Source organism: Panthera tigris, chromosome X (assembly GCF_018350195.1).
Source record: "Panthera tigris isolate Pti1 chromosome X, P.tigris_Pti1_mat1.1, whole genome shotgun sequence".
NCBI lineage: Eukaryota > Metazoa > Chordata > Mammalia > Carnivora > Felidae > Panthera > Panthera tigris.
The window spans coordinates 81,547,736-81,560,517 of NC_056677.1; the positions used below are offsets into that span (position 1 = coordinate 81,547,736).

Sequence of the window (12,782 nt, forward strand, 5' to 3'; positions counted from 1 at the left end):
AATGATTGAATACCATTACCACGGGAAATAGAGTTGTTTCTATACAATGAGAACAGGAGGAGAAGTATGCTTGGAGCCCAGGTATAGTCATTAGGGCACCTCTTAATACTCATTTGCCCAATAGTTTTGGTCAATGTGAAAATGCAAAAATCCAATAAAGATAGGATTGAAGGTTAGGGTCACTACATCAGGGAAAGAACTGTGGAAAACTAAAGGAGATATGAAATGGATTATTGACTTTGGCCTCATGACCAGCTACAGAAGGGAACTGTGGCAGCTAGGTGTACCTTTATTGATAATTATTTTTTTCCTTCATTTCTCTTATGTGTGAAAAATACTAGATATTGTTGTTATAATCAGGTTTCAAGTGGAGAGTATGACTTAATATTACTCCATGATAGTACATAGGCTCATGGGTCTTTTTGTCTCTGCCTCCTTGTTGGAGATGAGAGTTTCTTTATTGGAGTGAAGGGCAAGAATGGAAGCTGAGTGGCTAAAGGGCGGTTTGGGTTGGTTATCCTTTATTTTACCTCAACTCCTGATCAATTTTCTGCTCCTTAGTCCTTTTCTATGCCCTCGAAAGCTGACTCTTATGGATTATAATCCCCAGGCACCATTCTTCTTTGGATTTGGCCAATGGAATACACTTACAGAAATTTGGAGGAAGAGAGAAAACAATTTTTTTTCTGTTCCATCACTGACTTGGGCTGTGTTTTATTGGCAGTAACTGCCAATAAGTATACTGGCAGTGATAGGCCAAAACTTCAGCTCCTACAGTAGATCCCTCTTCCATGGCCCTAGCTCTCACCAAGAAGTCCCTCATGCTTGAAGGACAAACACCAGAAGCATTCCCATAAAAATCAGGAAAAAGACAAAGATGTCAATTTTTCCACAATTATTTAACATTGTTCTGTAAGTACTACTTAATGCAATTATCGGAGAAGGGAATACAATATTAGTATTGGAAAGGAGGAGACAAGATGATCATTACTGCAAATGAAACAAATCTAAGAGAATCAATCAATGAAAAACTATTTTAAACTAGGAATTCCATAAAGAGGCTGATTATAAAATTAACTGCAAAATCTAACCACTTTCATATACAAAAAGAATAAATAGAAAATGTAAGATAAAGAAAAGATTCAACTTATAATAGCCATGGTAAAAAGTAAAGTACTTAAGAATACACTTAACAAAGTGTATTTAATTTAAAAAGTATTTATTGATAACCTATAGTATGCCAAGCAATGTTCTAGGAGTTTTTTTTTTTTAATTTGGAAATGCTACTAAGGAAAATTAATGAAGACAACTAGCGAAACTGTGTTCTTGTGTAGAAAGATATTCTTTTCCTCCTAGCTTTATTGAGATATAATTGACATATGATATCTAAATTTAAGGTGTACAATGTGATGATTTGATACACATATATATTGCAAAATGAATATCACAATATGGTTAGTTAATACATCCATCATACCATATAATTACACTTTTTTTGTTGTAGTTGTGAGAGCATTTAAGATCTACTGTCTTAGCAACTGCCAAGTATACAATACGATACTGTTAACTATAGTCACCATGCTGTTCATTAGATCCCCAGAACTTACCTTAAAACTGGAAGTTTATGCCAATGTCTCCTCATTTCTCCCTTTCCTCAGCCTCTGGAAACCACCAATCTACTCTCAGTTTCTATGAGTTTGGCTTTTTTAGATTTCACGTATGAGTGATATCATACAGCACTTGTATTTCTTTGATTTATTTCACTTAGCACAATGCTCTCCAAGTTTATCCATGTTATTGCAAATGGAAAGATTTCCTTTAAAAATTTTCAAAAATGTTTTATTTATTTTTGAGAGAGACAGAGTATGAGTGGGGGAGGGACAGAGAGAGAGGGAGACACAGAATCTGAAGCAGGCTTCAGGGTCTGAGCTGTCAGCACAAAGCCTGACGCAGGGTTCCAACTCATGAACCGTGAGATCATGACCTGAGCTGAAGTTGGATGCTTAACTGACTGAGCCACCCAGGTGCCCCAGAAGGATTTCCTTTTCTTAATGAATGAATAAAATATACCAATATAAATATATATGTGTATTTTAATCCAGCAATCCATTGATAAATACTTTGGTTGTTTTCATGTCTTGGCTATTGTGAATAATGCTGCAATGCACATGGGGGTGCAGATATCTCTGAGATAGTGATTTCACTTTCTTCAAAGAAATACCCAGACGTAGAATTGCTGGATCATATAGTATTTCTATTGTTAATTTTTTGAGTATCCTCCGTGCTGTTTTCCATAGTGGCTGTACCAATTTACATTCCCACAACAGTGCACAAGGGTTCCATTTGTCTCCACATTTTCACCAGCAGTTGTTCTCTCTTGTCTCTTTTCTTTCTTTCTCTTTCTTTCTTCTTTCTTTCTTTCTTTCTTTCTTTCTTTCTTTTCTTCTTTTTCTTTCTTTTCTCTTCCTTCCTTCCTTTTTTTCTTTCTTTCTTTTGAGAGAGAGAGAACGAGTGAGAGACATAAGAGGAGAGGGCCAAGAAAGAAAGAGAGAGAGAGAGAATCCCAAACAGGTTTCGCTCCGTCAGCGCGAGCCTGATGTGGGGCTCAATCTTATGAAACAGTGATGTAATGACCTGAGACAAAATCAATAGTGGGGTGTCAGCCACCCAGCACCCTGTGTATTTTTAATAATAGTCATTCTGACCTGTGTGGGTGGTAAGATATTCTTTTAAAGATGCCAATTATCCTTCAATTAACTTATAAATTAAATGTAACCAAATTGAAATAAGGACAGGATTTTAAGGGAATGTAACAAAATAATACATTTTATGTCTAAATAAACACATGTGAATAGGCAGGTAAATTATGAAAAAGAGTGATTAGAGAGGCTTTACCCTCCCAGATATTAAAACATATTATAAAGATACTATAATTAAAACAGTTTGGTACTTAAAAAGAAAAAAATAACATTCAAGAAACATAATAGAGAATCAAATATATCAAATATATGTGGATGGTTAGCTTATGATAAAGGTGACATTTTACTTACTTATTTATTTATTTATTTATTTATTCTTTCAGGTTTTTATTAATTTTCTAGTTAGCATATAGTGTTAATATTAGTTTCAGGAGTAGAATTTAGTGATTCATCACTTACATATAACATCCAGTGCTCATCACAAGTGTGTTCTTCAATACCCATTATACATTTAGTCCATCTCCCCCACCCCCCGCCCACCTCCCCTCCAGCAACCCACAGTTTGTTCTCTAGAGTTAAGAATCTGTTTGGGGGTGTCTGGGTGGCTCAGGTGGTTTAAACACCTGACTCTTGGTTTCGGCTCAGGTCATGATCTAACTATTCCTAGGTTCGAGACCCACATCAAGCTCCATGCTGATGATGCAGAGGCTACTTTGGATTCACTCTCTCTCTCTCTCTTTCTCTGTCCCTCCCTGCTCTCTCTTTCTCCCTCTCTCTCTCTCAAAAAATAAATAAATAAAATTAAAACAAGAGTATTTTATGGTCTGCACCTTTCTCTCTCTCTTTTTTTTCCCCCATAAAGGTGACATTTTAAATCAGTGAGCTAGAGAAAGATTATTAGATAATTTGCATTGGACAGTTTACTAACTATTTTGAAAAAATAATTCTTGTGTTCAGTAAAGTTGGAAAAAATATATTTGCGATAACATTGAGATGTTATTTGCTTTATTCACCATGTTAACATTTATACAAATGGTTCAAAAGTAATGGTGGGTAAAATTGCTGGTGCTTTACTGGTAACAAAGGCAATGGCACCAAAAAAAATTCCATGTGGACCAAAAATTTAAATACTAAAAATACACATAAAAATTAGAAGAAAATACATGACTTCCTAAGCAGGACACACAACACAGAAAATGTAAGGAAATAATTGATAAATTTTGTATCATAAAGATTTAAAAATTCCATATTGCAGAAGTTCAAAGAAAATTATAAACAGGGAATATATTTATAAAACTTATGATTGTCAAAAAGAGCTCATTTCCTTGATTTACAGAAAGTTCTTATGTACTAATAAGAAAAAGATGAATAACCTAAATGGAAAAATGGGGAAAGACAATTCATAGAAAGAGAGATACAAATGGTTAACAAACCTATGTGAAGATGCTTAATCTCACTTATAATTAATGAATTTCAAAATTTTTGGAACAGAACATAGAATATATACATCACAATTTAAAAGGTGAAAGTTGGCAACATGGATATGATTTAAAATGAACATCCACTTTGACCCAATGATTTCACTTCTAGGAATTTATCATAAGGAAACAATGCCACAATTGTCAAAATACATGTGTACGAAGGTCTCCACTTCAGCATTTTTATAATAGGCAAATATTGGTAAAAGGCCAAATATCAATCAGTAATAGATTGGTAAAATTTTGGTAAATCCACGCTACAGAATATTATTGTATCTGGTAAAATAATGTACATGATATATTAGGTGAAGAAATAATTTGCATTTTATGATACAAAATTATTTTTAAAAATATATATGTGTACATACACTCACATATAATGTGTCTACCTACTTTTTATCTATTTACCTATCTTCTATCTATCATCTATCTATCTATCTATCTATCTATCATCTATCTATATTGTTGTTATTTGTACATATAAAACAACAACAAAACCTGGAGAGTCAATTGAAAAGTTAACAGTGATTTTCACATGATTTATCCTAGGATTTAGGTATATGGGTTATCACAGTGGTTATCATGAATGTGGAGAATTTGAACATTCTTATTTTCTGCTCCCCTCTTTTCCTAGTTAACACCTGCTTTCTTTCATCTCAGTTCAAAATTTCACTCCCTTTCCCTCCTCAAGGAAGTCATCTTTGATCCCCAGATTCTGCCACTTGTTTTAATATATTAATAATGTTCCTTTATTTCGCAATATTTTTTCGATTTGTATACATGTATAATTGTTTCATTAAAGTCTTGTTTCCACTATGAAGGCAGAGTAAGTGTCTGTTTTTACTCACAATAAGCACAGGACTTATGGTAACTCTCCTTGGTACCCTCTCCATCTCAATATTATGACGTGGACAACTGAGTTTTTCTCAGTCTTATACAAAGGGGTATGAAAGTGTAGCTTTTAGACATCACCCTTCAGTCACACAAAAACAGATAAAGGAGAACACATCAGAAACAAACAGCAAACTCACACTAAATGGTGAAATATTAAGGGCATTTCCATTTACCTAAGGAACAAGGCTGGGAGACCCTCAATCACCGCTATTGTCAACATAGTTTTGGAGGTTCTGGTCAATGCAGTACATCCAGGAAATGAAAGAATAAGAGATATATAGATTGGAAAAGAAAAAATTTAAAAATCATCATTTGCAGATGATTATGTATGCATACCTAGAAAAAAACAAATATAACAATTGAAAAACTATCAGAAATATTATGAAAGGTCATTAAAAATAATAATTATTGTTTCCTTAGGTATTCAATAACCTGCTAGAAAATATAATAATAAAAGGAAATTTATTCTTCAAAACAACAAAACAATAAAATACCTAGGAATAAACTTAACAAGTAATGAGTATGACCTACCTAAAGAAACATAAAATTTGTTGAAGATCATAAAAGTAAACATGGATAAAAATAAATTTTTAAAGATGTTGGTTCTCAAATTAAAGTGGAGAATTCATTGCACTTTATGTCACTAAATGTCAACCATTTCGTTCTGTGTATGTTTTTCAACTTGGAACTTGACAAAGGCATACATATACTTTTTGTATTTGCATGAATAAAGGTGGAAATTGTTAAAAGTGGTTGGTGGTGGAACATGAATTTCAGGGCACTTTCACATTCTACTTTATACATTTCTGCATTGTTTGCACATTAAAAAAAATAAGTGTATGTAATGAGAGAGAGACAGGAAGAGAGAGAGAGGAAGAGATTGATTTCTGTTCAAAGTATATATCTTTTTTCCTAGGTAAGTACTTAGGCTTTTTTACTTTTTTTTAAGTTTATTTATTTGAGAGGGAGAGAGAGAGCACAAGCTGTGGAAAGGCAGAGAGAGAGAGAGAGAGAAAGAGAGAGAGAGAGAGAGAGAGAGAGAATCCCAAGTAGGCTCTACACCAATAGTGCAGAGCCCCATGTGGGGCTTGAACTCACGAACCACTAGATCATGATCTGAGCTCACTGAGCCACTCAGATGCCCTATTGTTTTCTAAAGTCATAGACGCCTGTGAGAATCTGCTGAAAGTTATGACTCCTCTCGCCACTAAAATGAACATATGTATATGCATAACTTTGATACAATTTCAGGTACAGCACAGAGGCAGCCTGTTAAGAATGCCTACTCTAGTTAATCAGTATGGTCAGTGAGGAGACTCCCTTGGACCTCAGCATACATTTGGCTGAGGGAGGACTAAAATGGGTGTGGGCTACAGGCAGTGACCCTGTAGAAGAGCTTGGTTCTCCCTGGGTGCCTGCAGCAAGGAGGCCAGAGGCAAGAGGCCCAGCTGGCTCCACCTCTCAAGCCAGGTGGGAGCAGCAGTGTTAGCAATTTTAACTAAGGAACCATGGATGAGGGCAGAGCAGGCAGACCTGGGTGCTTTCCCCAGCCAGCAATCACTTTTTCTTCATGGAAACCTGCAGCTGCAGGGGTATGTGGGAACAGCAGTCCCTTCTGTGTATCCCTGAGTTACATCTGTGGGGATTTGGGGGAGGAGGGGAAAAAAGGAAGAAGCCAAAGGTGGTTACTCAAGTTGGTCACCTGAGTAAAGGTGACATTTACCACCTTGGTCACCTGTCCATGTGTACTTTCTTAAGCTTTTCTGTCCATTCTTTAAAATCAGTGATGCATAACTCTTATATTGAGAAAATAAAATTATGCTATTTTTTTAATTTAAAAAAAATTTAAGGTTTTATTTATTTTTGAGAGAGAGAATGAGAGAGACAGCATGAGCAGGGAAGGGGCAGAGAGAGAGGGAGACACAGAATTCAAAGGAGGCTCCAGGCTCTGAGCTGGAGTGACCAACAGAATCAGTGCCTAACTGTAAAGATGAGAGGTTTTGGAACACTGGAGAGCTGAGAGGGCAGCACCTTCATCCCTCCTTTGACAAAGCTGAGAGGATCAGACCATTTCTATACTCCTCACACCCTTAGGTGCCTCTACCTCAGTGGACTGGAATCTAATCCAGGGGCTGGTGTTCAGAACAACCATCATATCATAAGAGGTTGACATAGCAGTTAGCCAAGACTTTAGGACGTTAAATTACATGTCTTTCTTTAATGAAACAAGACAAGATTGTGTTGCTTTTTTAAACCAAATTGTAAGGTGATCCAAAAGTGGAAAAAGTAGATCATTCACATTAAGTGGCCAAAGTTAGACCACTAAAGATTAGATCTCCTTGTGGAGTAATTCATAGATTGTATGAAAAATTTGTTTCCAATTTTAAACCTAGTTAGTATGTTTTGAAAGCTGCTATTTGGCTATAACTGGTAGAAACATTTTTCTTATAAATAAATGTAATTAATGAGGCCTTTTGGGTTTTCCCTACCTTTCAAATTGTTCTCCACTCCAATAAAAATAGCATCATTTTGGGGTGCCTGGGTGGCTCAGTCGGTTAAGCATCTGACTTTGGCTCAGGTCATGATATTACGGTTCGTGAGTTCAAGCCCCAGGTCGGGTTCTGTGCTGACAGCTCAGAGCCTGAAGCCTGCTTCGGATTCTGTGTCTCCGTCTCTCTCTGCCCCTTCCCTGCTCGTGCTCTCTCTCTCTCTCTCTCTCTCTCAAAAATAAATAAAACCTTAAAAAAATTAAAAAATATTAAAAAATAGCATCATTTTATTTTCTCAATATAAGAGTAATGCATCACTGATTTTAAATAATGGACAGGACAGTTTAAGAAAGTAAGATATTCCCACAATGTATGTTCTTTTCTGAAATCTTTCCTTCCATTTCATATAGGGGTGTCGGGAAAACGCTGGCCCTTAATGACTGGGGGTGGGAGAAGGTGAGAGAATGGGAGAAGCAATTGGAGAGGGAGTAGAGAAGGAAAAAGAACTGCTCCTCAAAGAGGGAAAAAAAAGACCAATGGACAGGGGAACAGATGCAGTTTCTCCCTGTTCACCACAGAAAGGCAAATTCCAGCCACAAGGAGCAGCTCTCCTCAGTCTCCGGGATTGGCAGAAGAAAATGAGTGGCAGGACCTGATGTAGCGGGGAAGGAAAGGGGTGGGCGGGTTCCTGCTGCACTGCCGATGGGATGGGAGAGGTAACTGGGGTCCTGCACTCGCGGGTGACGTGGCCCTCACGTGAGCAGCAGCCGACGTTTGCCGACGTCCTTCAAATCCTGGTCCTGGTTTTGTCCGGCTACCAGCTCCCTATTGCCCTAAGGGAGGGCGGGCCAGTGGCCAGGGAAGGAGGAGGAAATAACCGCCCGGATCCCAGCAGGTCTGTGTGTGGATGGGAGCAGCCCGGGGGGGATCCCTACGGTGTGGGTAGCGGAGGGTGGAAACAAAGCGGACTTTCTCAACACCCTTCCACTATCCCTGGCCCTTCCAAGAATAAAAATGGTGGACTTGGGGGCTGGATTCCTGGGGACATCCCGGACCAAGAGGGAGGAAATTTGAAAACTTTGGCATCCAGGGCCTTGAATTGGGAAGGGCAGATATTAAGATTCTAGTCCTGTGTGCATCCATCTACCAAGCCAGAATCTTGGGGCTGTGCATCTGTCATTCCCTATGTCTTTCAGTAGGGCGCTGTATACCACCCAGAGGAAAAGAGTAAAGAATCTGCTCCGAATCCCTGGAGGTCGGTGTAAAGGTGGGATCGCCCTGCGGCCCCTGGAAGGGTGGGGGATGGTTGAGGTCCTTGCCTTAACTTGGGCCCATTTCTGACTCCAGCTACCTTCCTGTTATTTTATGTAGGAAGAAGGATGTGACGGCGCCTACAGGGAAAATGGCTGTCATTGGGGGTTGGAATGCATCGGGGAGGAGGCTCTTCTTTTGCTTCTCTACTTTTCCATACTCCCTCATCCGCCTCCTCCTTTTCTACTTGTTCGAAAGGGGTGTGGTTTTTGCTGGGAAAATGGCCGACCTCTGAGGGTGGGTGCTGCAGGAATGGGTGAGTGGACGCTGGGCTTGAAGAGGGCTGATGTCAGCGGAGTCCTGAGAAGTAGGGGTAAGGATTAGAGACCAAAACATGAAATCCGTTTGACAACCAGAGTCCTGAATTTGGAAAAGCTGGTATTGAGACCTTCTGAAGTGCTGTTCTGTCCGCAAGCCGTTTGCCTCTGACGTGTGGCATGTGTGTCTATGGACACACTTTAGGGCCAATTCAACCGTAGAAGCAGGAAGAAGGCGACAATTGTCCAGAAAAAGTAGGCCAAAGTGAGGGTGGTGGCAATATTTGGGACTCCTGGGGTGGAGAAAAGTGGAGACTGAAAACCCCAGTGGCCTCATGAACCTCCTCTGCATCCCTCCTCCTTTCCTCCTCTTTATACCATTTTGGAGCGTTCAAAACAAAGTGCTCTGCAGGTATTAGACAAAGAAAGAAGTGGCTGGGGGGCGGGGCACGGGAATCCTGAAACGGGGGTGGGGAGATCTTGCTTCAAATTGCTGTTTGGAGTACTGTATCCTGGGTTTGTCTCCTTCCTGAAAGCACTAAGTCCCAGAGTTCTCAGTCCTTAGGTTTAATGGGGGAGACAGAAACTGAGATGAGAGAGGAAGGAAATTGCTCCAGAGAAGTGGAAGTTGGTATAATGGGTGAAGGGAGGAGTGTCCTGGAACCTCTGTGATGCTGGAGGTGGTGGAGGGAAGGGTGAGCTCCAAAACTTTGTGCATTTTATGTCTGTCCGCCTTCCAGACAATCTCTCCACCACCATCTGATTTGTTACAGGGAAAGGGCTGTGGCATCACTTTTGAAGGAAACAACTGACCTGGGTTGGGTGAGGATAGGGTGGAGACTTGAAAGAGATGAAGGAGATGGGGAAGGGAGATAATAAATTTCAAAGCCACAGCTCTGTGAGGAGGGGATGGTGATGTTGCGGTACACAGAGCGAGGGCCAGAGATGCAGGAAAGGGATGTGTATCTTTCCAGGATGAGGTCCTTCTGTCCCTTGATCATTCAGCATCCTCCTCCCCACCTGTTTGTATGCAGGTTTGCAGGACCCAGCGGACTTCCAGGCAAGGAAGAGAAGGAAGAAAGTGCCTGAACCTGTATGGGTGTATGTAGGGGCGCCACTACCCCCAGGACATCTGGGGTAAGGGAGGTAGGGAAATGATTAGGTACCTTAAATTTAACATACTGGGGTGGGATGGTTGAACATGAGGTTGGAGAATCTGGACGTGGGGAAATTTTTCAGAATTACCTCCCCAATAGAGAAGAGGAATCAATGATCCAGCCCTGATTCCCTGTCATGTCCTCTACATTTGTCGGTCTGTGTTCAGTCTGTCTGCATGCAAAGGCACAAAAAGAGAAACTGACGCCTTAAATCTTTCTTTCATTCCTAGGTTCCGCTGTATCTGTAGCTGCAGCAGGGCCTGCTGACTCTGTTCCCAATATAGGAGCACCCCTCCGGGCCAGAGCAATCTCATTCTGCCCCAGTTAAGAATTCGGCTCAGACATTGTCCCCAGCATGGGCCGTACTCGGGAAGCTGGCTGCGTGGCCGCTGGTGTGGTGATTGGGGCTGGCGCCTGCTACTGTGTATATAGACTGACCTGGGGAAGAGATGAGAATGAGAAAATCTGGGACGACGATGATGAAGATGATGAGGAGGAATCTAGTGATATTGTAGAGACTAGGATTGAGAATGGGAAAGGAGCTAAAGCTAATGCTGGGATGGGGTCTGAAGCTAGACTTCAGGGTGATTCAAAGGTGAAGGCTGAGGTGGGCATGGTACTTGAGAGTGGTTCAGTTGTAAAGGCAGAGGTCCACTTGGGGCCCCAGAGTGGAGGAGGCCTAGAGGCCAAGGCCAAAGCCCTTTTCAGCACCCTGAAGGAACAGGCAAGTGCAAAGGCGGGCAGAGGAGCCAGGTTGGGTACCATCTCTGGGAACAGGACCCTTGCACCCAGTTTACCCTGCCCAGGGGGCAGGGGTGGAGGCTGTCACCCCACCAGGAGTGGTGCTAGGGCTGGGAGTAGGGCAAGTGGAAAAACCAAGGGAAGAACCCGAGGTAAGAGCACCAGGACTCCAGCTACAGCATGGCCTGTTCGTAGGGGCAAGTTCAACTTTCCCTATAAAATTGATGATATTCTGGGTGCTCCTGACCTTCAAAAGGTTCTTAACATCCTGGAAAGATCAAATGATCCTTTTATTCAAGAAATAGCCTTGGTTACTCTGGGTAACAATGCAGCATATTCTTTTAACCAAAATGCCATTCGTGAGTTGGGTGGTCTTCCAATTATTGCAAAACTGATAAAAACCAAAGATCTTATTATTAGGGAAAAAGCTTACAATGCCCTTAATAACTTGAGTGTGAATGCTGAAAATCAGGGAAAGATTAAGACCTATATCAGTCAAGTGTGTGATGATACTGTGATCTGCCGCGTGGACTCAGCTGTGCAGATGGCCGGACTAAGACTGTTAACTAACATGACTGTGACTAATCATTACCAACATTTGCTTTCCTATTCTTTTCCAGACTTTTTTGCATTGTTATTCCTGGGAAATTACTTCACCAAGATTCAGATTATGAAACTAATTATAAACTTTACTGAGAATCCAGCCATGACAAGAGAGCTGGTCAGTTGTAAAGTACCATCAGAATTGATTTCCCTCTTTAATAAAGAGTGGGACAGAGAGATTCTTCTTAATATCCTTACTCTATTTGAAAATATAAATGACAACATAAAAAGTGAAGGACTTGCATCATCTAAGAAAGAATTCAGCAGAAGTTCACTTTTTTTCTTATTCAAAGAATCTGGAGTGTGTATTAAGAAAATTAAGGCATTAGCAAATCACAATGATCTGGTAGTGAAAGTAAAAGTCCTAAAAGTATTGACCAAACTTTAATTGGGTGTATGTCCCAAACAATATCGAGATAATTGCTTAGTTTGCACTTGAGAACAATGCATTTTGTAAATTCTTTGTTTGCCATTGTGCTTATATGGCAAAGAGATCCTTTCAGCTGCCATTTTGGAATAATGAATATCAAGGATCATCAAGAGTGATGATGGTTGTGGTGGTTGGTTTTAGGCTGTACCATTTTAAGGATGCCAAATGAATACTAGAGCTTGTATAAAGAAAGCACTTATTGATTCCATCTTGCTACCTAGACTGAGATATTTTTTGCTCTTTCCTTTACCTAATTTGACAGCAAACTAATTATAAATAAGCTACACTTTTGTATTGGTTTACATTTGTTAATCTTAGACTTGTGTTTCATCAATAAAGTTGTGTGTTTTAACCAGAAAAAAGTATTGTGTCCCTTGAGTTTACGATTTAGAAAGGCAAGATGTATCGAGACAAAATTGTCCTAACAAAACCACGAACCTCTGATCATGGCCACACCCCTCCCATCAGTGCAAAAACTTCTGTAGGCAGCAGTGCTCAGGGAAAATTTTATAGAGAAGGGGGGCACTTAAGTAAGCTGAGCTTGAAGGATAGGATAAAAATGGGGATGTTTTGAGAATGACTGGTGACTTGGGAGACAACTTTTGTGTTCTGTTAAATATTGTCATAGCACAAAGTAGCACTACTGTATTCACTGATCATAAATAAGATAACTTATTTCCCCCATAGTTTGGGATCTCTAAAGTTATGATGCATCTTACAGTT

At 39.9% G+C, this 12,782-nt stretch overlaps 1 protein-coding gene across 8 annotated transcripts; it reads left to right on the forward strand.

Annotated features, from left to right (window-relative positions):
* Positions 1-8,249: 8,249 nt before the first annotated feature.
* On the forward strand, positions 8,250-12,409 carry ARMCX1 (armadillo repeat containing X-linked 1). 8 transcript variants are annotated; one of them, XM_042974600.1, is made up of 4 exons: positions 8,250-8,455; positions 8,757-8,827; positions 10,163-10,274; positions 10,516-12,409. In XM_042974600.1, exon 4 carries the CDS (start codon positions 10,641-10,643, stop codon positions 12,015-12,017), a length of 1,377 nt encoding a protein of 458 aa, XP_042830534.1. In that variant the 5' UTR covers positions 8,250-8,455; positions 8,757-8,827; positions 10,163-10,274; positions 10,516-10,640; the 3' UTR covers positions 12,018-12,409. The 8 variants fall into 8 exon arrangements, with proteins under 8 accessions (XP_042830534.1, XP_015398372.1, XP_042830537.1 ...); XM_015542886.2 differs by having other exon boundaries at positions 10,163-10,265; XM_042974603.1 differs by having other exon boundaries at positions 8,757-8,815.
* Positions 12,410-12,782: the final 373 nt, after the last annotated feature.

Coding starts and splice junctions, on each gene's coding strand:
- ARMCX1 (XM_042974600.1), top strand. CDS start 10,641: ATGGGCCGTACTCGGGAAGCTGGCTGCGTGGCCGCTGGTGTGGTGATT.